The sequence below is a fragment of the Vespula vulgaris genome, chromosome 9 (assembly GCF_905475345.1).
Source record: "Vespula vulgaris chromosome 9, iyVesVulg1.1, whole genome shotgun sequence".
In the NCBI taxonomy this organism is placed as follows: domain Eukaryota; kingdom Metazoa; phylum Arthropoda; class Insecta; order Hymenoptera; family Vespidae; genus Vespula; species Vespula vulgaris.
This window is the reverse complement of record NC_066594.1, coordinates 6,289,669-6,315,618: the sequence shown is the minus strand read 5'-3', so window position 1 is coordinate 6,315,618 and position 25,950 is coordinate 6,289,669. Positions and strand designations below refer to the sequence as shown.

At 34.7% G+C, this 25,950-nt stretch overlaps 2 protein-coding genes across 24 annotated transcripts in view; one reads left to right on the top strand and one right to left on the bottom strand.

Annotated features, from left to right (window-relative positions):
- Positions 1-3,224, top strand: part of LOC127066113 (spermidine synthase) — a 38,662-nt gene extending 35,438 nt beyond the window's left edge. For all 12 annotated transcript variants that reach the window (XM_050999453.1, XM_050999452.1, XM_050999451.1 and 9 more), the window contains one exon: positions 117-3,224. In XM_050999453.1, the coding sequence (XP_050855410.1) occupies positions 117-266 (150 nt within the window). In that variant the 3' untranslated portion in view covers positions 267-3,224. The remainder of the gene's footprint in view (positions 1-116) is intronic.
- Positions 626-24,020, bottom strand: LOC127066100 (talin-1). Of its 12 annotated transcripts, XM_050999406.1 has the most exons (15): positions 23,887-24,015; positions 20,478-20,537; positions 18,417-18,518; positions 17,342-17,511; positions 16,743-17,144; positions 16,359-16,629; positions 15,720-16,223; positions 15,185-15,282; positions 14,524-14,612; positions 13,247-13,705; positions 11,096-12,909; positions 8,992-10,894; positions 8,127-8,873; positions 4,451-5,089; positions 626-4,106 (listed from the first exon to the last, which is right to left on the bottom strand). In XM_050999406.1, the coding sequence occupies exons 4-15, from the start codon at positions 17,478-17,480 to the stop codon at positions 3,429-3,431; spliced, it is 7,743 nt and encodes a 2,580-aa protein (XP_050855363.1). In that variant the 5' UTR covers positions 17,481-17,511; positions 18,417-18,518; positions 20,478-20,537; positions 23,887-24,015; the 3' UTR covers positions 626-3,428. The 12 variants fall into 12 exon arrangements, with proteins under 12 accessions (XP_050855363.1, XP_050855359.1, XP_050855365.1 ...); XM_050999402.1 differs by lacking the exon at positions 20,478-20,537 and having other exon boundaries at positions 23,887-24,020; XM_050999408.1 differs by lacking the exon at positions 20,478-20,537 and having other exon boundaries at positions 17,342-17,507; positions 23,887-24,020.
- Between the last annotated feature and the right edge of the window lie 1,930 nt (positions 24,021-25,950).

The following is a 25,950-nucleotide window of genomic DNA, read 5'->3' as shown; positions in this document are numbered from 1 at the left end:
GGTATTTCTTTATATCTTGCGAGAAATTACATGAGGGTTTTACATAAATATTTAAAAAAGTTAAATCGTTAAAATCTAAATGGTATACCTTTCTTTTTGTATATCGTCTTTTGTAGGAAACCAATTTCAAGGTACCAAAGAGGATATTCACGGAAGAAGAATTGGATAAAATGAATTTAAGGTATTACAGTAGTGAAGTACACAAAGCAGCGTTCGTATTGCCGAGGTTCGTAGAAAAGGCATTGAAATCTTACAGGACGACGTGAAAAGGATCTATTTTCAACTTATTTTTATTGCCGACGAATTTATTCTCTCTTTCTCTCTCTCTCTCTCTCTGAAATCTTTAATTTTTTTTTTAATTTTTTTTAATCCTATCATCGATGTATTGTTTCTTTCTTCTTACGATTCCAACGATGACAACGATGTAGGTTAAAGAGATAAAAAGAAGAAAAGAAAGAAGAAAATATAATAATTCTCGAAGAATATTATCGAACATGATATATATAAATAAGTTAAGTTTGTAAGAAAAAAGAACAAAAAAAAAAAAAAAGAACAAAAAAATAATGATATAAAAAAGATATTTAACTTTTATAATTTTCCCTACGTTTAATTAACAAATGCGGAATGTTTAAAAGTCTTCTTTATTATCGAAACTTAAGTTCATTTATTTTCGTTTATTAAAAATGCTAATTTTAATTTTATATATATATATATATGATTAAAAACATCCTGTATATAATCCATATTCTCAAAATAATGCATTGTCGCAATAATAGAAGCCATTGCTCTCTTGTGTATACGCGTGTACGCACATATACGTACACATACGCACGCCCACACACACACATACACATATATATATATGATTGAATTAGTCATTGTTATGGTTTCTACATTATGGCACTCTTCCACATATGTATATAACGTATATCAATGTATGAATGTCACCTTTGATCTTTTCGATATCTGGTATCGTCAGGGACACTTATTTTGTTTTGGAAGAGTCTCATATTAGCTATTTCTCAACAGAGATTTTTTTCTATCCCATTTAGAAAAGAAAAATATATATATATATATGTATATATGTATATTTATCATAATTATCGAACATTATATCAAACTCTTGAACTTTCTCATGATAAACCGATGAAGTTCCGTATCTCTGCACGTGGAAAATATATAAATTAAATATTAGCCATAATTATCAAATTTTAAGACACACATACACTCATTCTCTCTCTCTCTCTCTCTCACTCGCTCTATTTCACTTTTATTCAGCCAATTTTGTTTTCTTTCTTTTTTTTTTCCTTTTTCTCTTTTTTAACTCGCGTTAAAAAAACCTGCAACTATTATTTACACATACATAGATTATTATTATATTACGAAAGACTAATAATTGCACTAATCGATCATTTATAAGCGATCTCATTTATAATATTATATGTATATATATATATATATCTTTCTCTCTCTTTCTCTTTCACTCTCTTACAGGAATTTAATCTTAATCTATCTACATAACTCAAGAGATATTACTTAACGATGATAAGCAAATTGCAAAGAAACATATAATATATTATAGAGTGGTTCATCTAACTGGAATCCCTTTGATAAGGAATATTCTTATAAAATAATAATTACAATTAAAATAAAAAGAAAAAGTTTCAAATGTATCTTAAACATATATTGTCGTTTAAATAAATTCAAGGGAATAATGTGTGCCATTAAAATTTGTTCGATTATTATTATTATTATTATTACAATTTTTATGCTTTAGTTCTTTACTATCTCATATGGAATTCTACATTTTTTTTTCCATTTCAAAAAAAAGAGAAAGAACAAAAAAATAATTGTAGATAATAATATGGACCACTCTGTATATATCATATTTGTATATATATATATAAATGATTGATCTATGACAAGCAAAGCACTGTGAATGAAGAATACGATTCGTGTTAAATTAAAAAGAACGGAAAGTGTTACGTGCAGACAACGAGCGTGAATTCACGCTTCCTAAGAAAATGAATAAAATAACATTGATATGTTGCGCTTCTTGTTAATTCGTTCTTCTTACGATATTATATTAAAAGCTAAAGCTAAAATTAAAATAAATCAAAAAAGAAAGAAAAAGAAAAAAAAAATAGAAGAAAGCTAAAAGAAATCGGCGGTAACTAAAAAAAAAAAATCTTCCCTAATATCATTTATAATAATAATAATAACAATAATAATAGATTACTTACTTAATTATAGTCTATGTTATTTGCAACAATTATTCGCAATTACATATACAAAGCTAATAATAATACTAATAATGATAATAATAATAATAATGAAAGCACACGCATTATAATCTTTTATTTAAGGACACTTTTTGTTACCGTTTAGAAATTCAATTAATGGATATGATAGTATGTTTTCTTTAAAGGGAAAAAAATGATTGAACCTGATAAAGAAAATAGCAAATATGCAAAAAATATCAGAAAAGCATCTCTCTAGCTATTTGAAATAACTTTACGAAAGTATGTACATACCTCTTAAATTTTCGTTTTTAATGAATTTTAAATTTAGCTTTTTTACCAGTTAACAAAATTTGGTCATGTAAAAAATTAAAAAAAAAGAAAAAAGAGAGAAAGAGAAATGACGATTTCGTTCGTAAAGGAAATGCATATGCATGTTCATTATCCTCCGCCCTCGCATAATTCTTATTGGTTTAAACTCGCCTACGCACTACGGTTATGCGTCAGAACAATATGATTTCAATCAGCCAAGTAATACAAGAGAAATAAATTATGTGAATTCTCGGTTATATTTATTTCAATATCATTAATTTTCTCTCTCTTTCTCTCTTTCTTTACCGTACCCAATAAAAATATTAATCGTTCATGGATATAACAAAAAATGTACGTCGGTTAATATAAAATTAGAAAAAAAAAGAAAAAAAGAAAATAATAGAACTATTAAGTAAGATAAAATATATCTACGAGCAATCGTGACATCTTACGCGAATCTGGAAATTTTAAGTTGGACGTTGGAACGTTTCGATCTAGAGATACAAAAAAAAAAAAAAAAAAAGAAAGACAGAAAGAAAAAAGAAAAAAAAAAGAGAAAAAGGAAAAAAAAATTGATGGAATGAACGGAGTGAAAGCAGAATGAAAATATCTGATCGATTACATCGACAAGACTTTGTTAATAAAACACGACATTAAACATTTTAATACGTATCGGTCTGATCTTTTCTTTCCTTTTTCGTAAATCAAAATTTGATTGCAAAAAAAAAAAGAAAAAAAAAGAAAAAAAAAGAGAGAGAGAGAAAGAGAAAAGAAAAGAAAAAGAAAAGAAAAAAAGAGTAAAAAAAATTTGGTCACGGCGTTTGTAAATAAGTCGATGGATTTCGATGACGCGAAGATCGATGCTTTTCTATCGAATTACATTTGCACGACATAATTCTTGTCGAAGGTACGAGTACATTTTTCGTATGACATTTCACGTTCTTGTATATAAGACAAAGAAGATCCTTTGTATTTGGCTTGTCTAATGGCAGTGAGTCTGCCTCGAGCTTCCTCGAGTTCACGTTCTATACGTAAAACCTCTGATCTTGCATTGATTTCTTGTGCTATACCACCGACCATTCTACGATTTAAAATCAAGGAACGATCCTCCTCCTGTTGAATAGCTTGTTGTGCAGCACGCACGAGATTATCTGTTGCACGTTTCACAGCGTTACCAGCCGCTTGTAAACGTTTGGTACTATCGCTGTCTGGATCAGCTTTGACCTTGCACGCAACCAAAAGTTGAGCGGTACTACTGGCAACTTGTTTAGCGCTTGAAATCAATTTTTCTTCAGAACTGACACCTTGTACCAAAGCATTTGCAGATTCAACGAGACTATGAGTAGCTGCGGCTACCATCCTTGCTGCTGATATTAATCCTTCTGACCATTGACCATCATCGGAGCTGGTTAAAGGTGTTCGTGATACTTTACCGGTTGCGATTAATTCTCTTTGGGCAGCACTGGCCGCTTTGATGAGAGCGGACGTAGCAGCGGCGATAGATTTGGCCGCTTCTAAGATCATGTCGTCGAAATTCATATCTTCGTTGGCCTCCTAAGAAAAAATGTAAATAAATATAACTTAGAATTGTGTTATTATTATTATATTATACTGTATATAGTTCTATATATAACTATATAAAATTAATGTGCATATAGATAAAGAAATATCAAAGAAATATTTATACATATATAAAAGAAGAAAAAATAGAAAGTTTTATGTATATATATATATAAAACTCAGAATATTTATATATATTATATATACAGTATATATATATTATATATAATAGAATATTTTTATTTTCACATTTACTATTCAACTATTCACTGCCAAATCAATATCGTCATTTATCGACGACATATTAAAAAGAAATAATTTACATTCGTACGACTTACCTGAATACTTCTTCTTGGTCTAAGACTCGCTAGCTTCTTCGCAGCAGCGTCGATACTGGCAGCTGCACCCAACAGTTCGTTTTCAGCGATTACAGTGGGATCGTCAGGATCGACCCAGTCGTTTCCTTTCAATAACTCAGCGACGGCCACCAATTCCGTGACGCTTTGAGCGATCTTCCGAGATATTGGTGGTAGTGTATGCTTAGCGTCGCCCGATCTAGACGCTATCTGAAGTATCGCCTGAAGGAGCTCTCTGTAGTTCATAGCAACGTCATGGCCTGCCTGCAAAGTTCTGTCCCTTAGCTCGGCCGTTTCCGCACAGTTGTAGGCGGCCCCCTTGCAAATCATCAGCATGTCGCTTATCGACTTCCTGCCCATATTTGCAGCAGCTATGATGTCGTCTTGTTTACAACTGTTACCAGCGGCCACCGCTTTCGCCGTTGAGATTGTTATACTCTTGGTACAACGTACCAATTCCTCAGGCGTAACGTTGCTCCTTTGACCTTCCGATGTACTCAGTGCACGAATTTCCTGTGCAATGGCTTCGATCGTCGATTCCAAGGCACGGGTACCACGCGTGTGTTCATCCTCTACAGCCTTAACGGTTTTCAGCAACGATGTCACATTCGTCACCATCACCTAAGGATCGAGATATATATATACATGTATAAGGTAATGGGTAAGTTTAAACGAGAAGATGTAACGAATATTGCATTGGCAATGGTAAAACAATGTTTTACCATGTACGTTAAATCTAATTCGAGTTAATCAAATTCCTTAGGTGTCAATTTCTACGGTATAAATATATAAAAGGAATCAAAGAAAAGCGAGCGGTAATAAAATAACTCGTGTGATATGATATATGATATGATTTGGTATGATATGATATATTTGATGCGATGTGATATTATGTGATTTGTTAGGGCAATGATAGCCGGCCTTTTTTTGTGTTAGTTAGTTGTTGCTCGAAGTACGAGTCGAGAATATTGATGGGTTTTTATTAATTTGTGTGTGTATATATATATATATATACACATATATATATGTGTGTATATATGTATATATATTTTTTTATATCTTTCGTTTTTTATTATTATTTCTGTCTTTTCAATACCTTTTTTTCTTTATTTTTCTTTTTTTCAAGCTTTTAATCGAGTATGCCAACACAGCTCGCGAGAGATCTGATTAAGAGATATTCGTCAGTGAGATTGCCTGAAGCGTACACACTGCTTATGATTACGATGTACATACCCAGTGTTGAGTCACGGAAAGACACATCTGAAGTATCTAACGGTCGTTAAAAAAAATAAAAAAAATAATAAAAAAGAAGAAGAAGAAGTAGTAGAAAGTATAATCGTTTCGTTTGGATTCTTGCGGAATGGATAAAATTCTATTACAGAAAACAGGTACAAGAGTGTTCAAAACGATCTTCATTTATATCATGTTATAGAATATACTAATTTTATAGTATAAGTACGTAAAAGAAATTTCAACGGCAATATATATATATATATATATATATATATATATATATATATCAACAAGATTTATAACATTAAGTTATCGTTCTTCTCGATATTATATTTTCTTCAGACAAATGAGAATTGATGCACGAGAGAGATAGTTTAGATCGTCCTAATTATCTTTAACTATAGTATCCATACAACAGTTGAACTTATTACGATGATGGTCACATGCAGTTGGGCAGAAAATTTAAATGCAGAGAAAACTGTCAGTCTTATCTTTTGTTCTTGATTATTCAATCGTCTATTATCTTGTTTGAGATTTCCAAGCTGTGTCCTAAAATCAGCGATTATCTCTTTCTTTCTTTCTTTCTTTCTTTCTCTCTGTATCTCTGTCTCTCTCTTTCTTTTCTTTTTCAAATGCGATCAATGCAAACAAACGTGACGCACGCATGTAACTTGAAAATGAATAACTACGAGCAGAGTCCATATACTACGGTGTCCAGATACCACTTCCGTTTTATATTTTTACACTTTTTTTTTCTTTTTTTCTTCTTTTTCTGTTTTTGCATCTCTAGCTAGAACTACACCATCGTCCTATACAATAACGTGGTAATAACGTGGACTCGTATGCGCGTATGTTACTACATTAGTAACACTAAATCGGAGGTTGGTTGAGCCGGTTGATTGCTCTCGGAGACGGATAGCAGACGTATCAGTTCCTCTTCTTGGTCGGACACGAACCAATCGGAATCCGAACCGCCGAAGTCACTCAGAGGCACGAATTGTTGCTGCAGCTGTTGTTCTAAGACCTAGCCAGATCGCCCAGACCAAAAGTCGTGAATGAAACGTCGTTATCAAAGTCCACCGTACGTATATTGTGACATAAATAATACATGGTTACTATGCACGGCTAAGGGATTATGAATCATCCCTTTTATTAAAACAAAAAATAAAGAAGAAGAAGAAGAAGAAGAGGAAGAAAAAAAAAAAGAAAGAAGAAAAAGCGATTAGATTATTGTTGTATCTTTTGAGCGAAGAGAAAAATAAATATAACGCGCGTACGTTTCCTGAGAGAGAACAAAACAAAATTAACAACAAAAAATAAAAACAAAAAATAAATAATGAAACAACTAGCCAAACATTATTATTGTATATGTCACACACATCAATATACAAATATATATATATATATATATATATATATATAAACAAAATTAATTAATGATTTTTCTTCAAGGTGGACTTTAATGGCGTTCCTACGAATTTTGGTCTATCGACGAATTCTCATTGTTTCTACTTTTTTTCTTTTTCATTCTCGGGGACTCTTTTCTCTCTCTCTTTTTTTTTTTTTTTTTTCTTTTCACGTTTTCATTATAACCGAGAGAGTTACGTAGAGATTTTGGAGATGATAGATCGATGAAAATATTGTTTGAATTAGTTAGATATGAGATGATGAAAAAAAGAATACGTGTAAAGTGATGTCAATTAAAGTCCACCCCAAAAAGTGTGAGGAAACGTGGTAAGAAGCATTTTCGTAAGAAAGAAAAAAAAAAGAAAAAGGTTAGTCAAGAAGAAAGACGTTGATTAAACGAATGTATCATGCGTTAATTCTATTGAGAAAAAAAAAAGAAACAAAAAAAAAAGAAAAAAAAAAGAAAAACATCGATGAATGCAATTAGTTAAAACGCCTTGCGACTTAACGTGGTTACGCTCATTCGTGGTTGCTCCTACTGCCATCGTTAGATCAACACACATAGATCACGTGCCAGATTAAACGTGTATTTGATAATCACACTGTTTTTAGTCACTTTCTATCCTATTGTTTAGAATGTTCTAATACTATTTCCTTTTTTCGCACAATCGTTAATACATTTAGTTAGATAGATAGATGCGTCTCGTTCCTCGATAAAGCTGCAGCTTCAGCGGGTTAACGTAAAAAAAAAAGAAAAAGAAAGAAAAGGAAAAAAAAAAAGAAAAAAGAGAGAGAAAAAAAAGAAAGAAGACAAGCGAGAACACGAAGTCCGCCAGTTCTCGAACTTCTCATTAGATCAATCTTCCGATTAGATCAATCGCTATAGTCACGAACATAACGACGGAGAAGGTACAGGTAGAAATAGGTGAATGAGTCAGGTAAGGTCGTGTGTAATGGTGACCAAGGACGTGAGAAAGGTCAACGTTCGTTTTTTCTTGTTCTTTTCACATTCTCTTACCTTCGCGGAATCCTTTAAATGTGCCATGCTGGGATCGTTGATAGGTTTGCCACTTGCAGCTTTGGTCGCGTGTATGAGATCGCCTAACGCGGAGGCTACATCTTTAACAGCGTTGATAAGCATAACCTGTGCCTCAGGATTTTGACTACCAAGACTGGCAGCACCGTATTTCACTACTTCGGCGAGTTGTACGATCGTCGAGACAGCATTTTGTGCAGCTACGGCTAATTGTTCTTGCGAGGAAGCAGCACCAGCAACCAACGTTTTCGTATCTTCCACCAAAGCTTTAGCAGTCTTCAATATGTTTTCGCGATGATCGGCGAACGTGTCACCTTCGTTCTCCGCGTGCAGAGTTCCAGCGGTAGCGAACATGATGGTTGTGTCAAGGTCACCGATTATACCGGATACCGTACTCGCAGCATTGATACATGCCTGCGTACCGCGCGAACCAGCTTGTAGAGCGGCCAAAACTTGAGAGACCTTCTCCGTGACGATCTTACTGTGTTCGGCTACCTCCCGTTGCGTGTAGACGTCACCGAGTGACATTTGACAGGTTCCAGCTGCGCGTACTATGTCGATACAGGTCTGTCCAAGTTCTTGAACACCGGTTCTTAATCTAGTTGAAACGTCAGCGTTCGAGGCCGCGGCCGATGCACCTGAAGTGTCTCGGGCGAGCTGTGTATATTTGTGAGAGATATCTACTGCAAGCGGTCCCAATCTGGCCACGTCCGTACTAGATTTCGTCGACTGTCGAAAGAACGGTTTATTTAACATTAGATTTACTTTGACGGTACACACTTTTACGGAGATAATAACGCATTATTAATAAATTTGCGTAATAGGAATTCTTCATGATTTGTCTTACCATTTCCTGTGCGAGTCTTGCGATTTCTTTAGCCGCCTCGACCATCCTCGTTTGATAATCGACATAAGAGTCGACCGTATCGATCGTAGACATTCTATGATCCTCTAGCCTGACCATAGCTCGTGAGATGGTATCGATCAAGCCTGTAACAATTCCGTTAGACGTTGATATTGTTTCCAATGTGTTTTGTAACTCGTGTAACGCGTCTTTCATGGATTCGACGGTTTCGTCCACTTCCGCGTGAAGAGATGTTGCGTTAGGATTTCCACCCGATTCTTTGGTAACGTATATCAATTGTAAAGCTGATTCTGCTACCGTCTTGGTCTGATCGAGCAATACCATTTGTTGTTTCGAATGTACCATGTTAGATGCGGCACCAATGGCGCATGATACCAAGGGCTCGCAGTACAATGCAACTTGATTAACGGAATGTCCGACATTTTCGGCTTCGTATTTCGCAGCGTTACGCAACGGTTCCAATTTCTCTCGCAATTCGCTCGCGCTACTCTCCATTTGGTCGGTGAAACCTTGTACAGTGTTATCGCGTCTTGGTACAAGGGCCTGTGAAACGGCACTGAGAGAGGCCGTATCCAGTTCACGGATTCTAGCTGAAAGCTTTTCTATCGCGGCCTCGCATTCCTTTTGTCCTGGCGCTTTGTCACGTATCGATGCGACCAACGACTTGATCGAGTCGCTTACGTTTTTGCTGTTGTTGGCTAACAGTTGCCAGGTTGGCGGATCTTTCGGCGATATGGCCAAACTTTTCGCAACTTGTACCATCGCGCAGGAACCACCGATGATAGCTTTCCCAGCGCTCGTTATAGGCTCCTGAGCTGCCCTAGCCGCGACGGATATTTTAGCCGGTTGACTAGCGAATTCCGGGGAACTCGCGAACGTGCAAAGATTGTCGACAGCCTCCAAAAGGGGCTTCGTCGCTTCCGCACATTTCTCACGATTTATCTCGGAATAGTTCTGATCGAGTGCCTTTATTTCTTTTACCAAGGAAGCGGTTGAATTCGCTACGTCCTTTGCCGATTGTACGAAGTGACGTTTGGCAACTGGATTACTGGTTTTACTAGATGCTTGACGGCAAGCATTGCACAATGCACTGGTATGTTTGGCTATCATCGTAGCCGCCGATAATACCTGCTGTTGAGTACTCGTTGGATTACCAAGACTCTGACAACCAGTGTGAATCGCTTGAGCGGCTCTCAGGAATTGTGCTTGATCTACGAGGCCAGGTTTTCCAGCTACCGATGTAGGATCGCTAACACCTACCAAATACGCCGCTTGAGCAGCGGCTTCAATTAATCCGCAAATCGATGATGAGACTCCTCTAACGGCTACCGAAAACTGTTCGTGTTCCGATTTCTTTGCATGATTCGCGATACCCGTCATACCATCTCCGAGACTTTTACTCTTCTCCATAACAATTTCCAAACACTCGAAGTACGACGCATCGGATATAGGTTCGCTAGGATTATCCAAAAGAGATGCCATCGATTGAATGTTTCTTATAGCGTTATCGCATTCATTTTGTCCTGGTGCTGCTGATGTACAAACATCGACTAAGTAATTTATTGAATCTGTCACTGCTCGTGCAGCAGCAGAAAGTTGATTCTTGGCATTCGGCGCGCTAGGATCGGCGGCTACTGACTTGGCTGTTGTGAGAAGCTTACTGGACGTCATGCTAACATTTTTCAAAGAAACCACCATTTGACTTCTGGTTTCTACGGTGGTTTGACTTGCCATTTCCATACCAACGCCTAATAGATCTCCGAAAGCATTTGAAAATTGTTTGGAAGAACTTGCCAATTGTACAGGTGAACGAACCGAAGAGACGACGTTCGAAGAGGCGTCGTTCAAGTTGGCAGCCGCATTGTTGAGGTCATTCTGCAATTGTCTGTAAAAAAAAAAAAAGAAAAGAAAAGTAAAAAAGATAAAAAAGATAACACAAACGTTAGAATATTCCGTCATATCGTTCAGTTTAGCTGAAGTTTGTATATCTAGTTAGACGTTGTAAAAAGTTGATAACAAGTAGAACGAGAACAATACGTACTATTAGTAAACGTAAAGCGTATAAAAATTTGTGATAAATAATTACCCATAATTCTTATCGGTGTGCGGGAACTCATTCATATTAAGAACTTGACTCATGTCGTCTATCGTGCGAATAGCATCGTCCACGTCTCTCTGACCAGGCAGACAAGAGACACATTTGTTCAAGGAGTGCGATACGTCTTTGGCGACGGCAGCTAAGTTCGCTTCATTTTCTGGGTTGTCTGGATTCTTCAATGCTCGCCTGGCCTCTTGGACAAGATGTAGAGATCGGAGAATTACGTCGTCGGCGGTCATCAACACTTTCTTTTGCGTCTCTGGTTGATTAGACGTAGCGGCGACACCGCGTACAGCATACGTAAGATCTTTAAGTGCCGACGCAGTTTCTCTAGCGGCACTTCCGGTATAATTTTCGTTTCCTTGTTTAGCAGCTGACAGCAATTGTGCCATAGCATATCCAACATTCTTGGATGTCGAGCCAAGTCGTAAAGCCGTAGATTCCATAGTTTCCTCGGGCAATGGCCTCAAAGAGGCAGCTTCTACAGCTTGATAGAATTCTTTCAATTCGTCCTTTAAACTGTTAATTAATTCTTCGGCAGCATCTAATTCTAATCCACCGCAAGCTTCTCTAGCTCGTGTTACGGCCGATCTTAAATCGGCCAACGAGGAACCAAGTTGTTGAGACGTATTATTCAGTTGCATTGCTGATGCCTGATCGGTTACTGTAGGCAAAACAGCCCTGGCAGCTTTGATTACGGCAGTGCCCGGTTGTAAAAATTGTTCCGCGGCATTAATCAGATTAAGTTGTGCGGTAGGATTGTCCGGTTGAGCCTGGGTCCCTTTTACTCCAGCGACTAAATGCGGTATGTGTTGAGCCATCAATCTACACTCTACGTTCAATTCCTCCTGACTCGCGTGATTCGTGTTGTGGTGTACAGCACCGGAAGAAGCAGCGATGCATTGAGTTGCCGTGGATGCGGCTTGTTTCGCGCAAGCCTCCAAACGTACGATCAATTTTCTACGCAATGCCGGAGTAGCGGCTACCGTTGTAGCCGTTCTTAATTCCTCGGCAGCTTGTCTAAGCTGATCTTGCATCTTAGCGTCGTGCGGGCTGCTCGTACATTGTCTAGCGGCTTCTACCATTTTCGCTGTAGCATCGGCCAATATCTTAGCGGCTGCTAAGAGACGTCGCTGTTGTTCCGGATCGGTCTGTTTCTCAGCTTCACCTTTGATACTTTGAATCAATTGCGCTGTAGCTTGTCCAACTACTCTAGCCTGTCTGACCATTTCACCGGCGTCTCCCGTACTAGCGAAAAGTTTATCCGTCGCTACGAGAATCGTTTCGACCGCACCCTCTTGAATAGATTCCTTTGCACGTTCGCCTCTGGTAGCTGTTTTAATATGATTCAAAAGATCGTTCAACGTTCTGCTGACTTCGCTCGCTGCCGTACTCAATTCTTTCAATAAGTTTTCATCGTTACAGGTCTCGTTACAGACCTCGACCAAACCCTCGACAGCTTTCGTTACCTCTCTCACGGCGTTCATCAACTGCGTTTGACAAGCGGGCGAGTGCAAAGTCGGTGCTACCACTTTCGCACAAGCTACCAATTGGGACGTAGCTAACGCACATTGCGTGGCCGCTGATATTACTCTGTTCTGCGTAGCCGAATCCTCGCAGGTAGCCGCTATGTTTTTCGCTTTTAATACCAACGCGGCAGTCGTGTTCGCTACAGCTTTCGCTAATGCGAGCAACATATCCTGTAATTCTCGATTTGAATCGTTTTCCTCGCCGATCGTTGTCAATACTTGATGCGACGCTTCGCCAACCCGTGATGCAGCGTTCAACAAGTTCTGCCTTGGCTGTAAACCAATATCACATGATTACGTCGAAAGGCACATACATTCTTTACGATCTCGTTAAAGCGATAGCAAGTACTAAACGCACACTCTTAAAATACAAAAAAGAAGAAGAAAATTAAATACGTTTCAAGGTAAACTAAAAATGATCTTTTAACGCGAAACTTGTGTGTTTACGTATCGTCCATAAAGAGTAGAAATTACGCAGAACACTATTCATTTTTTTAATCTATCGATACAAATACTAACACCGTCGTCTCGTCATTCATTAACTAAATCGTTATCTTCCTTTATTAATATACTTATATTTTTGATATTCAAATATCGAATAACACGTTACCTCTTTAGTTTCTGGTTCCGTCGCTTTCAGTAGATCTGAGAAAGCGGAACACAATTTTCTAGCTGCATCGAGTAAACGTTCTCCAGATGATTCATCCTCCATCAAAGCTGCTATCATTCTAACACCTTTTGTCATTTCAGGAAGATTCGTGGCTATGGTTGTTATCGCTGCACCTACGGCCGTATGATCGACGTCATCCGCTGGGCCCGAAGTCAACGTTACTACTTGTGCCGTAGCTGCGTTCATCGCTGCTATCTGAGAGCCAACATTTTGTTTGTGCGTATCTATGGTCTGTTCGATCCATTTTAGGGATGCTGGATCGGTACCGAGTTCCGGTAATTGTGCTTTGCAAGAGAGTTCCGTTTCTGCGATATTGATCACCTCGTGACCGGCTGTTATCGTCGAAAGTAAGGCACGCTGTGGTTCCGACAGGACGGATGTAACTTTTGTTTGTTGCACCTATTTTTCAAAAAGAAACAAGAAAAAAAAAGTATAATCTTAATAAATCTAAAAATTTGCGTTTCTTCGTTACATCGATTCTCATATTATTAGTTTATTTATTTCCATTAAAAAAAAGAAAAAAAATATATATATATATATTCACTTCCAAGACAACTCTTTTACGTTTGCAAAAATATCGAACAAGTGCATAAGAAAAATTCCGGATGCATGCACGACTAATGTAATCGCAATGTCAATGAAAATTTTACGAGAGTTTCGTTGATTGAACATTCGTGAACAAGCAGAAGTACAAAACATAATGGAAACAATGTCATAAACGGTAAAAACGGTATTTGTAAACTCAATAGAATAGTGCGAATAACTAAAAATGGGAGCATCGTCGGTGTACCTACTCTGTGTCCGCAATAGTAGACGTCTAGCATGAAAATAAATTCAATTTTTAGTTAGTTCCTTGAGATTTGGAATTTTTTCCTTTCATTTTTCTTTCCCTCTTTCTTTCTTTCATTCTTTTTTTTTCTTCCATTTTTTTTTTTAATCTCTTTATTCTACCGATTGTCTAAATCGAATATGCATAATTATATCATATATCATAGCATATTGATACTTCCTGCAATCCATGTATATGCTTCACCGAAGTTATGATGCAACAAAAACACAGAGTAGCTGCTCTGCTAACGCGAAACATCAACGTTAGAATTAAATCGAACCGATAGAAACTGGATATTCGAAAATCAAATCAATTCAATTTTAGCTGTAGCCCGAGCTTTTGTTTCATTTTCTTTTCTTTTTTTTTTTTTTTTTTTTAACATTCTTACCATTGGCGGAGCATGTGCGATGTTGACTTGTCCGCTGACGGTCGTGTATTGAGCACCACCCATGTGACCTGTCCCATATGGTCGAGCCCCTATAAATTTTATCATGCAGTCTAACCTATGATCTCTTGTGTCCCATATTTACAGAACAATTATTTCTCGCTGGTCTTTTGCTTTACCATAAATACAGTCCATCCTTGATAATAACAAAAATTAAGAAAAAAAAAAAAAACAAACAAACAAAAGAAGAGAGAAAAACGAAAATTCTTTTTGGAAACTACTAAGAAAAAGTTACTTATGAAGCCATTTACAAAAGCTTTTGTAACTGAAAATAACCAATATATAGATATATATATATATACACAATAAAAGCCGTACATGTATATACAAAATAGTAATACGAACTTTATAATAAGAAATATTGAAATATAGAACGTGCAAGAATTGTTCGTTCTCTGATTTAAAAGTGATAATATAACGTGTGTCTCTCTTTCTCTCTCGCTCTCACTCTCTCTCTCTCTCTCTCTTTCTCTCTCTCTCTCTCTCGCTAAGAAAATAAATTGAATTATGAAATTGAAACGATTAATGCTAATTTCTCTAACTATGGGACATCGATTGCATCGAACGATTTTTAATGACATATAATTATATTTATTCAACTTACCATCACCACCTGCTCTTATAACTGCGGGTATTGCGACGGAAACAGCTTCAACATTTCCCTTTCCAACGTTACTAGTCTCGTGTTGCATAATTGTCGCTCTAACGAGAGAGAGAGAGAAAAAAAAAGAAAGAAAGAAAAAAGAAAATAAATATTAGACATTTGTTAATAAAAATCAAATCGGATTTCAAAGTCTCCTACTTTTTCATAGCATTAGAAAGCCACTTTTCGTGTTTGCACTGTTGTTCTCTTAAAAACTGTTCCATTTTTTTTTATTAGATCAATCGACAAAACTGACTTGTCACTTGTCACGGTAACTAAGAAGTAAATGTGAAGGAATAATACGATCATCTATACCCGACCAACCTTATGTCAGTTATGACATAAACCTTGCTAATTTCGTTTCTTTTTTTTTCTTTTCTTTTTTTTTTTCTTTTAATATCAATTATGATTCCCCTTTAAATAACACGCAAGAAGGAAGTATTTTCGCAATAACACATTATCACACATTTGTTATCTGACAAGGTGTAAGACTTACTTTAAAGGTGACACACTATCCTCGACCATAGTTGATCCTTCGTCCCCTTCGATACCAAAATGATCTTTACCCTTTTGCTTCTTCAATATGATATCTATGTAACCAGCGATCAATTGTAAGATTTGTTCTGCCTCGGTAGTTTGTACGCTGTAATATTGATCGGAATAATCTCCGAAATCAAGGGTGAACGTATTCGGGGAAGCACCCCAACGTCGGACGGTTGTCAATGGCCACGTTTTTAATATTTCTTTGGTCTTCTCGTCTAATCGTAAAACTGAATCCTTCGTTACACCGAGCAATCTTGGTACAAGTTTATTTTTACCCTTCATCTTTTCCTTTACCAAAAAGAACGTGACACCGTATGTGCTCAATGATCTAGCCGTTTTCGTGTACAAAACTTTAGCATCGAGTTCGGACAATCCAACGTGTTTCTTATGCTCGGCGAATACCTTCTTCTCGATACCCTTTACTTTCACGTAAGATTGCGGTAAGAATTCTTTCAAGCTGTTTACGAACGAACAAATAATAAATATATGGATAAAATGTTGTCTTCTTCTGTATATATATATTTTTTTTTCTTTGTCAAATCACGATTTTTAAAAAATCATTATGTAAAGATATAATAACGGGGAAACATACTCCAAAAAACCTGGCTTATGTTTGTCCTCCTTGTGATCACCGAATTGTATTTGACATTGGATACCAGCGAAGATGCAAGCTTTCTCTTGTGTAACCGGATGTGTACCATCCAAAATTGCATCCCTTGCTTGTACGTATAAAAGTGACAATTGCACCGGATCCCGACTGTCGATGTTCTGATCCGAGAAGAAAAATTTTCTTCTTAATAATACCGTTTCCGATTCGTCGATACCTTGCTCACGAAGAGTCTTACTTGGATCTATCCAATTAACTAGAAAAAATCAACGATAACAATGAAATTAGAAATGTTTTTCTATCCTGTTTTTTTTTCTTTATTTTTTTTTTTTTTTTAAATAAAGTAAGTAACTTAGGTATTTAAATTACCTTCGTCGTCAGTTTTAAGTTTCTTCCTCAATTGATCCATCTTAGCATCTCTCTCACCTTTGTCCTCCTTTCTTCTCTTCAACGTTAAAGTACCAAAGTTACCAGGTTTTTGATTTTCCGTTTCTTCGTCAACGAGCTCGCGTACAAGAGAATACTCGTCGTGATTTGTAATCCCAATTTTCGTGCATATAACTACCATAAGATTAGCGACAGGTTGACTATCGTCTACCAACAATGTTTTCAATGTACCATCCAACATTCGTACTCTCAGAGTACGAAGTTTACGACGATATTCCAAAAGATCGCCGTTTCGTAAGATATAATAATCGAGATTCCTTACTGGTTCGAGCCAAACACCTTTCTTTACGTCCTCGTCGGCAAAAAAAAGTCCGTAATCCTTGGCTAAATATAAAATAAAATAAAAAAGGTATCGTAAGTAGAAAATCGATAACAATCGATAATGATTAATGATTAATTAACAATCGTTAAAGATCAAATGGAAAAATTTATGGATTGGTTGAGTGGGTAAGAGAGAGGATAAGAGTAAAGAGAAAGAGAAAGAGAGAGAGAGAGAAAGAGAGTAAATAAATTAGACTCACGTTGTCCCATATTACTGGCCTCTGCTAATTTTTCTCGTATTATACGACAGGCATCATAAACTGACGTACTTGGATCAAATTGCATCATCTTCGTTGCATTTTTCTCCGGAATGGAGATCCGTAAAGATAATGTGGCCATTGCGACTATCTCCAACAAGGATGTGATCTTTCTGATTAAAAGAAATTTTTTTTACTGTCATATACTTAAGTAAATGCATTACGATTAACCGATCGAATTTAATAAGTAAGTAAGTAAGTAAGTAAGTAAGTAAGTAAGTAAGTAAGTAAGTAAGTAAGTAAGTAAGTAAGTAAGAAAGTAGAACTCTAAAGTAGATGGAAGATTAGAAACTCTTGTCCATTTTATTTCATTTTAATTTAAAACGTTCAAGTTGCAATATTGGATCAGAACACAAATTAATATATTAATTAAATTCTTCAGTGATTTATGTCTTTTATTTTATATGATTTTCAATAACTATATTACATACATATATATATATATAAATTTATAAAATATAATATATATATATTCTTTTTTTAAATACATTTTTATAATAAAAATTATGTAAAATATAAATAAGAAATGTGATGAAAGGAAATGTACGATTACGTTTGGTATCGTTAATTCGTTCGACACGAACTACCAAGTCGAAATATTAAAAGTCTAATGATCTTTACGTCACGTAAGACACGCAACATGTTTTACAATTAAAAGTAATAGAGAAAAGGAGAGAGAGAGAGAGAGAGAGAGAGAGAAAGAGAGGCCTGCATATGAAATGAAAGAGACGTGCGATACGTTGTGTGCCGTGTGGGTAATAAACACTTTCACGCATCGTCTGGTTTGCATGCGAACGAACGAGCGGGAATAACAGGAAAGGGAGCGGACGTGCATCATATTTTAGGTGTTATTTAAACGAGATAGTGAGTTAACTCTACGTCGTAAGTACGTGTTCTAAAAATGGCCCGAGCGATATTTAAATTAAAAAAAAAAAAAGAGAGAAAGAAAGAAAAATATAAAAGAGAGAGAGAGAGAGAGAGAGAGAGAGACAGATAAAAAAAAAATAAATAGACTCACTGGTTCTTTTCTCTTCTTCTTTATTTCGTTCCTTTCCTCTGACGTAATTAATTGCTATTTACTCGTTACTTCTTGATTATATAGAAACAACGTCTCTGGAATCTGTAAACCATAAAAAAAAAAGAAAAGAAAATTAAAAATTATGATCTTTCATAATTCGTTCGATCATAATTTTTCGATGAACAAATTGAGAATACAAAATTTCTTTTATACAACTCGTCCGTCATCTTCGAATCAATAAAAATAATCTTTTTTCTTTTTTTTTTTTTTTGCTCTACGACATATCTCTTTACATGGATTATTTTTACTCATTATTTTAATGACACAATATCGACGTGATCGACAAATTAATTAAATCAATTATCCTTTCGTTCATCCTTCGAAATATCAAATTCTGATACAAGCATGTTGAGAAAAAAAAATATTTAAAGGATTGATACGATTTAAAGGTATACTTAATGATAAAGAAAGGAAAAAATTTTTGCAGAAAATATTTCGTTCCTATTAATACGACGAATTCATAGAAAATGAATTTTTTGTTCTCGTATATAACAGTTTTGTTCTTTCTTAAATAACGTGCAATGAAGTGAATGATCTTCGAGAAAGGAGAAAAAATAAGAGATAAAGAGGACGTTACGAAGTAAGTAAGTAAGTAACTACATTACTATTTGTATGTAGATATACAGAACTATATCGACATCGTACGGGCGCCGATAATGGCGTCGCGACGACTTGGCGCCTTTTCCGGACGCTTCACTGACGACGGCCTAGATAATAGATCATCCACAAATTTATACGCCCAATTAGCATGATTTTTTCTCGTATCGTTTATCAATGATATTTTAAGTTAAGAAAATTAAAAAAAGAAAAAAAAACAGTAGACATTAAATATCATAATGCGTTAAAGAAATAATGAGAAAAAGAAATTTATGTTTCATTTAATTTGAAAAAAAAAAAAGAAAGAAAAAGAAAAAAGAATTAAAGCCATTCGTGTTTACATTACCGCCATATTTATTTCGAGAGACACAGTTAAAGCTTTCGAGTCGTATGTACACACACACACACACACACACACACACACACACACACACACACACACACACACACACAAATGTACAAGCACACAACACACGTATAAATATGCGAATTAGAAAGAGAAAAGGATGCTGATTTTCAAGAGAGATAGATGCACGCTTGTATAGAGTGATTCAAATAATTGTAACTGTTCTTTTTTTCTTCTTTTTTGTTAATTTGAAATTAGAAAAAAGTTTTAGAGGAAGAAAAAAAAGATGAATGATTTTATATATCTATATTTATATTTACGATGATATTTTTTCTTTTTCTTATGCAAGTGTAATTCTCACAAGAGTATGTAAAAATACGATGAGCGTGAATATGCGTATTGAATTCACCTTGAACTTTACCATCCATCTCTTTCCTCTAATATTTCTTTTCTAATTCCAACCCAAGAAAAAGAAATATGGCTGATTGTAGTTGCGTTATTACGAGCGTTATATAGGCGTTATTTCAAAATATGTCTTTAGATAATTATTTTTCGACGTATGCAAAAGAAACAAAGAAAAAGGAAAAGAAAAATGAAAAAGATTTCCATGAAAAAAGATGAAAAAGAAAAAAAAAATATATATATATATATGTATATATGATGCAATAGAAAAATACACGTGCTTTATTGCATCTGCGAAAAAAAAAAAATCTACATATATATAATTGCAAACGTAGTCCATTTAAAACCACCATTCATGCATTTTTTCTCTAGCATTTTTTTTTTTTTTTTGAAAAAAAAAACAAAAACAAAAAAAGAGGAAGATAGGTACGATTTGTTTTAATCATGGTTGTTTGGATCGCCTTGTATTTTAAACGAACATATATGCACCCGAGGGAGGACGACACTCGACATTTACCAGATAGAAAACAGTGCGCTCTTTAAAGCATATGTATATAGTTTAAACTCTTAAGTGGAACCAACGAACATGCTCGTGAAACACAGCATGCTTTTGCCGAGTAAGTATGATGAATGTATCCTCATCACGCATAGATTACCATAGGATTGCTACTCTCTGTCTTTCATGCGATCACGAAAGGCTGTGTCTCGTGCACAATCTTGAAAAAAAAAATATATATATATATATATATATCTCCAAAGTTTTCTTTTCACACGTTTTTTTTTACGCTTGTTACAAATTTATGCATTACGTTAAAAGCAATAAAAAGTTCAGAATAATATATCGACTTTCATTCTTTTTATTGATACAGATTGTTTTTCTTCGCGTTTGATTACCCTCGAAACGTAAAAAACTGTAACGTACATACTTTTTTTTTTTTTTTTCATTTTCTCCAGTAACGTTCTATAAGATTATTCTTTCTTTTTTCTCGATACTTTTTCTTGTATCGTTTTATAGGACTTTTCGTAACGCGTTCAACGATACGAATAGGTACGAATTTAAAAAAAGAAAAAGAAAGAAAAAAGAATTGTAATAAGTTATTTTTTTATGCAATACAATGAATATTCATTATCACGGATAATAATTATTATTAATTAACAAGAGACGTTTCTCTGGAGATCTATTTTTTATAGTATCAATAAATTACCGCTTTCGTCGATCATATTAAATATTCTAATTTTTGAAGCTTAGAGTTTCCTTTTTTTTCTTTTTGTAATAACAATGTTATAGGTAAAAGAAGAAAGTCAATATAACGTTATTACTCGTTACTATATGATCTTCATTAATAGAAACGATAAATTATCTCGAGCTTGATGTAATTTTTTTTGTCGATATAAAAGGTCCAAAGATCGACGTATACGGATTACCATAATAAATATGAAGAGGCATAAATAGCAGACTCGAATGAACCGATTTAACTAACTGATTATCAATGGGGGTTGAGAAAAAAGATCTTATTAGCTCGACCAATAAATAACGTCGTTGTTTTATTTTCATTGTTTTATATCTAAATAAAAAATATTGCATATTTAATAATATTTCATTGACAATTTTTCTCCAAAATTATTTCTTATTATTATTATCCATGCTGTATTGTTTATTTACATATAAAATATTGCCAATTCTAAAACAATACTATAGTATTCTATAGTATAATAGTGTTATTTATTTTTTTATATCATAAAATACTGCAAACTCCGACATTATTTATTTATCAACTCAATAACACAATAGTAGTTGCAAACCGATACAACACTATTGTATACCATACCACGGTATTTTTTATTTATATATAAAATACTATAAAATATTGTGTTAAAGTGTCCCTTTATTTTTATCTTAATTTTACTTTCTAAACGTTCTATTTGTCTCTTATTTCTTATTTTTTCTTTTTCTTTTCCAACGAGATAGAACACAGAAGCGTGATTTAAATCGATCAGATAATTAGTATGATAAGTATGTTAACGAATTGTGATCGATTCGATGCATGAAAGAATTTTTCTCTCAGAAATGTCGTCGTCGTAGTCATCGTTGTTGTTGCTGTAGTCGTTGTCGTTGTCGTCGTAGTCGTTCTTTAATCTCATTCCGTCCTCGGAATGTAAACGCAGCGTGTCTCGAGAATAAATCTCTCGTCTGCGATGATATCAGATCGCACGATTATGCATCATAGTTGGCAGTGAGCTCAAAAGCTTAAGACCACGTTTAAACTCTTCTTTGTAGCTACGTTATAACTTTCGTGGAAAGCTCACGTACACATTCGAAATAGTATAAGTATTTCTTTAAGTGTGGATCTCATTACACGTTTTGTGTGTGTGTGTATGCATATGTATATGTGTATGTGGGTGTCTTGTACTACGTACATGCGATAGAACGTAGGACGCTCACGTGCGCAATGCTCCTATTACTATTTTCTTTTTAAAACGTTTACGTATGATATATGTACATATATGCATATGTGTACGTGATACACACTTAAATAGATATACGTACGACAATACACGATTATACTATAGCTTTCTATTAATACAACTTAGACCGGAACTTAACTTTCCGTCGTTTGTACGAAACTCTATGAATTTACGCAATAATGTTGTCACCTTCTTTTATCTCTCCGTTATTTCAGGAAGTTTGGAAAACATGGTTGGGAGAGAAACAGAGAGAGAAAGAAAGAGGAAGAAGAGGAAAAGGAAGCAAGATTGATATATGCAAAAGGATTTTATAAAAACTAACACGCGTGTGAATTAAACTATACCTGTCATACATACCGTCTACGACTAAATATTTTATACTCGGTATCTGTTTCTCTCTCAATCATATTTTAAATTAAATATATAGATTAGACTTGGTAGAACAAAGAAAGATGAAATGAGATATTCGTTTCTATTGAAGTAATATTAGAAAGTTCTTTAGAAGAGCCTTGTCTTATCGTTCGATACTTCCCTTGCTATTTCGATACGAGCTCTTTTCTACGTACATATATAGTTTTATCATAAACGATATAATATTTCTTATAGTTTATAGATAGATTCTTCGCAAGATCATATAATGTTTGATCTTGTATCTTATTTATCGTTGCAGAGAATAGATTCATAAAAAATATATTCTAATACTGACAATATTATGTTCGTAATACAGAACACGCTTGATATAAAAAAGTTAGATTACAAAAGATTCTAATACATACTCGCAATGTAGAATTCTTAACCGGAGCCTTATCGTCCTACCTTATTCGCTATATCCGATATGCACTCATAAAAATAAAACTTATATATAAGAAAAAAAAAAAAGAGAGAGAAAGAAAAAGAAAACCTCCAAGAAAAGGTAGCTCACATAAGCACAACAAATCACGTTCACATTCGATCCTCCAAATCACACAGCTCGTTCACTATCATTCGTCAATATCACGTAAAGAAGAAAAAAGTCAGAGAACAAAAATAAACATTATAATCGGATGGCGCGATCCAACGAAGCGTAACGACTCACGGACTCGAGAAGTACAAGAAGAAGAAGAACAAGAAGAAAAAAAGAAGAAAAAGAAGAAGAAGAAGAAGAAGAAGAAGAGGATCTGTCAATTCACCACGGTTCTGTTGTGAATCATGTCTATTTCGGGAAACACCCGTTGGATGTCCCTACGCTCTCGCGCAATATATATACATCTATAGTTCATAATTTTTTGAGGTTAGCTCGATACGTACGTAGGTAAACCAGACTATAACGATTAAAATTCACGAGTATAATTTATTATATCTTACCGAAAGATATTCGAACGATTTAAACGTCGATAGATTCAATCGTTTTTCTACGTTAAAACGCGATTAAATGAAACTCGGAACGGGGACGTGAAATTCGTGTAAAAGGTAGTACGCCCATTTCTTGAAATTTCTCCAGTGAAACCATCCACTGCGAGGATCGTTTCAATTTAAAAGAAAAATAAAATAAGAAGGAAAAATTGTCGAAATAGTCGTTAGATATCGAACGAACGTGCGTTGAACGCTACGGTTACTCACTGTTAACAAGATCCACGACACACGAGAAAGGGAGACCCCTCTTATTTTCTTGTAGATAATATTTAACTCGCCAACTCTTGACCACCAACAGACACGTCCGACGACAACACTGTCGCGACTCCGCCGTTCCGGTTTCGATCGTTCCCTGGCCTTCTAACTTCAGGATCGTCACAAGCGTTACGTTTTTGAGGGTATCTTTAGCACCCCTCGTTCGATATTTACTTGTAATAAATTACAACTTATTTTTTGTTTGTTTTACCATTCATTTGTTTCTTTTTTCTTTTTTATTTGTTGGTTAATTTCAATTACGTTGAAACGTACATACGAAATGTTTCTATAATATATTTGATATATAGAGAAATATCGATGATTCCGAGAATTATTAAGCAAACGCATCGAAAATTAACGTCAATGCGTCAGTCTTGTGACTCATTCGTTATTCGAAGAAAAATTGTATTATATATATATATATATGTATGTATGTATGTATGTATATGTAATATGGTATATTATGTTATGACAGATACGTTAACGAACGAACGTAAATTCGTGGTCGAATTTAAAATTTTTCTTTTTTCTTTTAATTGTTTCTTTTCTTTTTTTTTCAAACTACGCGATTCAACTCGTAAGTAGAAAACGATCGGTTATCCGTAAGAGGAAAAAATGGAAAAAAATCTATAGGTATCGTAACATCGTCCTACTTCACTGTGAACGTACAAATAGCTAATTCAAATAAACAATTTTCGTCTGGAACCTCGAAGAAAAGAGAATAACAGTATGCGCGCACGTGTTGTAAAATCATTTGCAACAACAACGTGAAAACGTACGTGTGGCCGATTCCACACGATAGAGATATGTATAAAAAGAACAAAAAAAAAAAAAAAAGAAAGAAAGAAAGAAAATCTATGGAACAATGAAAACTAATTTATCGTTTATGACGTCGATTATTTTTCTTTTTTTTTTTTCTTTTTTAATAGAAGATAAGTTCAACGAAAATATTTCTTTTTTCTTTTTTTCTTTCTACGACTTGAAAAAAAGATCGCGACGAGATCGAGGGATCGAGAAAAAGATACTCGCACGGAAGACCGAAAGAAAGAAAGTAAAACATTCGATGCTCTTTTAAAACGAATGGCGCGCGATCGAGACCGCGCCAAATTTGGTCATGGCGGCTTTCATATAAACAGAGAGAGAGAGAGAGAGAGAGAGAGAGAGAGAGAGAGAGAGAGAAAGAGAGACATACATACATATATACATATATATATATAGGTGGTTTCCGTCGTAGCTCGCAATGATGCAACGAAAGTAAGTAGTAACCTGTTTTCCTTTATCTCGTCCTTTAACATACATTTTTCTAATATATTTTTTTATTTCTTCTCTTTTTTTCTTCTTTTCTTCTTTCTTTCGTCTAAACGACTAAACGTTACGTTGGTAGACTAGGTTAGTTCGTGAAAAATTCGCGCCCTTTTTCACTTTTTTTGTCTTTTTCTTTTTTCTTTTTTGTGCACTCCAAGACACTTTTCCATCATACGAAGAATTAAATTTATAAATTTTTGTGATATATATATATATATATATATATATATATATACGTACATAGATATATATTTTTATTCAATCTTATTGTAATATCATTATCACTAACAATATCGTTTATTGATTCATCGTACGTTGTGGTTATGTCCGCATTTTTTAATTTATCTTCTTAATCTCGATCGATTGTTATTTCAATTAATTGCATTAAATAATATCGCGTATTTATTATTAAAAAAAATATATATATACATTCGTTATTGTCTCGTTATCACTAAATCGAGACGAGAATTTTTTTTTGAGAAAATTATTAAAAAAAAATTAAACATCGATCTACGTTCGAACGTAAGACGATCAGGGACTATCACTTCGGATCAGATTAAAAATTGAAATTTTAATTATTAGACCATACAACTTGTACGTTGAGAAACGCTGATATTATGTATTTATGTAGATAGAGGATGAAAAGTGAGACGAGCAAAGGACGCGTTTCGTATTTGATTTTATGGGACTCAATCAAGATGCGAAAGACGC

What these genes read in the sequence shown, in the direction of transcription:
- LOC127066100 (XM_050999402.1), bottom strand. Translation starts at nt 17,480, where the DNA reads ATGGCCACATTATCTTTACGGATCTCCATTCCGGAGAAAAATGCAACG. An exon ending in TCGCACATGCTCCGCCAATG is followed by an intron (nt 13,706 to 14,523) that starts GTAAGAATGTTA and finishes TTTGAAAAATAG; the next exon opens with GTGCAACAAACAAAAGTTAC. An exon ending in CAAGACTCGCACAGGAAATG is followed by an intron (nt 8,874 to 8,991) that starts GTAAGACAAATC and finishes TTCTTTCGACAG; the next exon opens with TCGACGAAATCTAGTACGGA.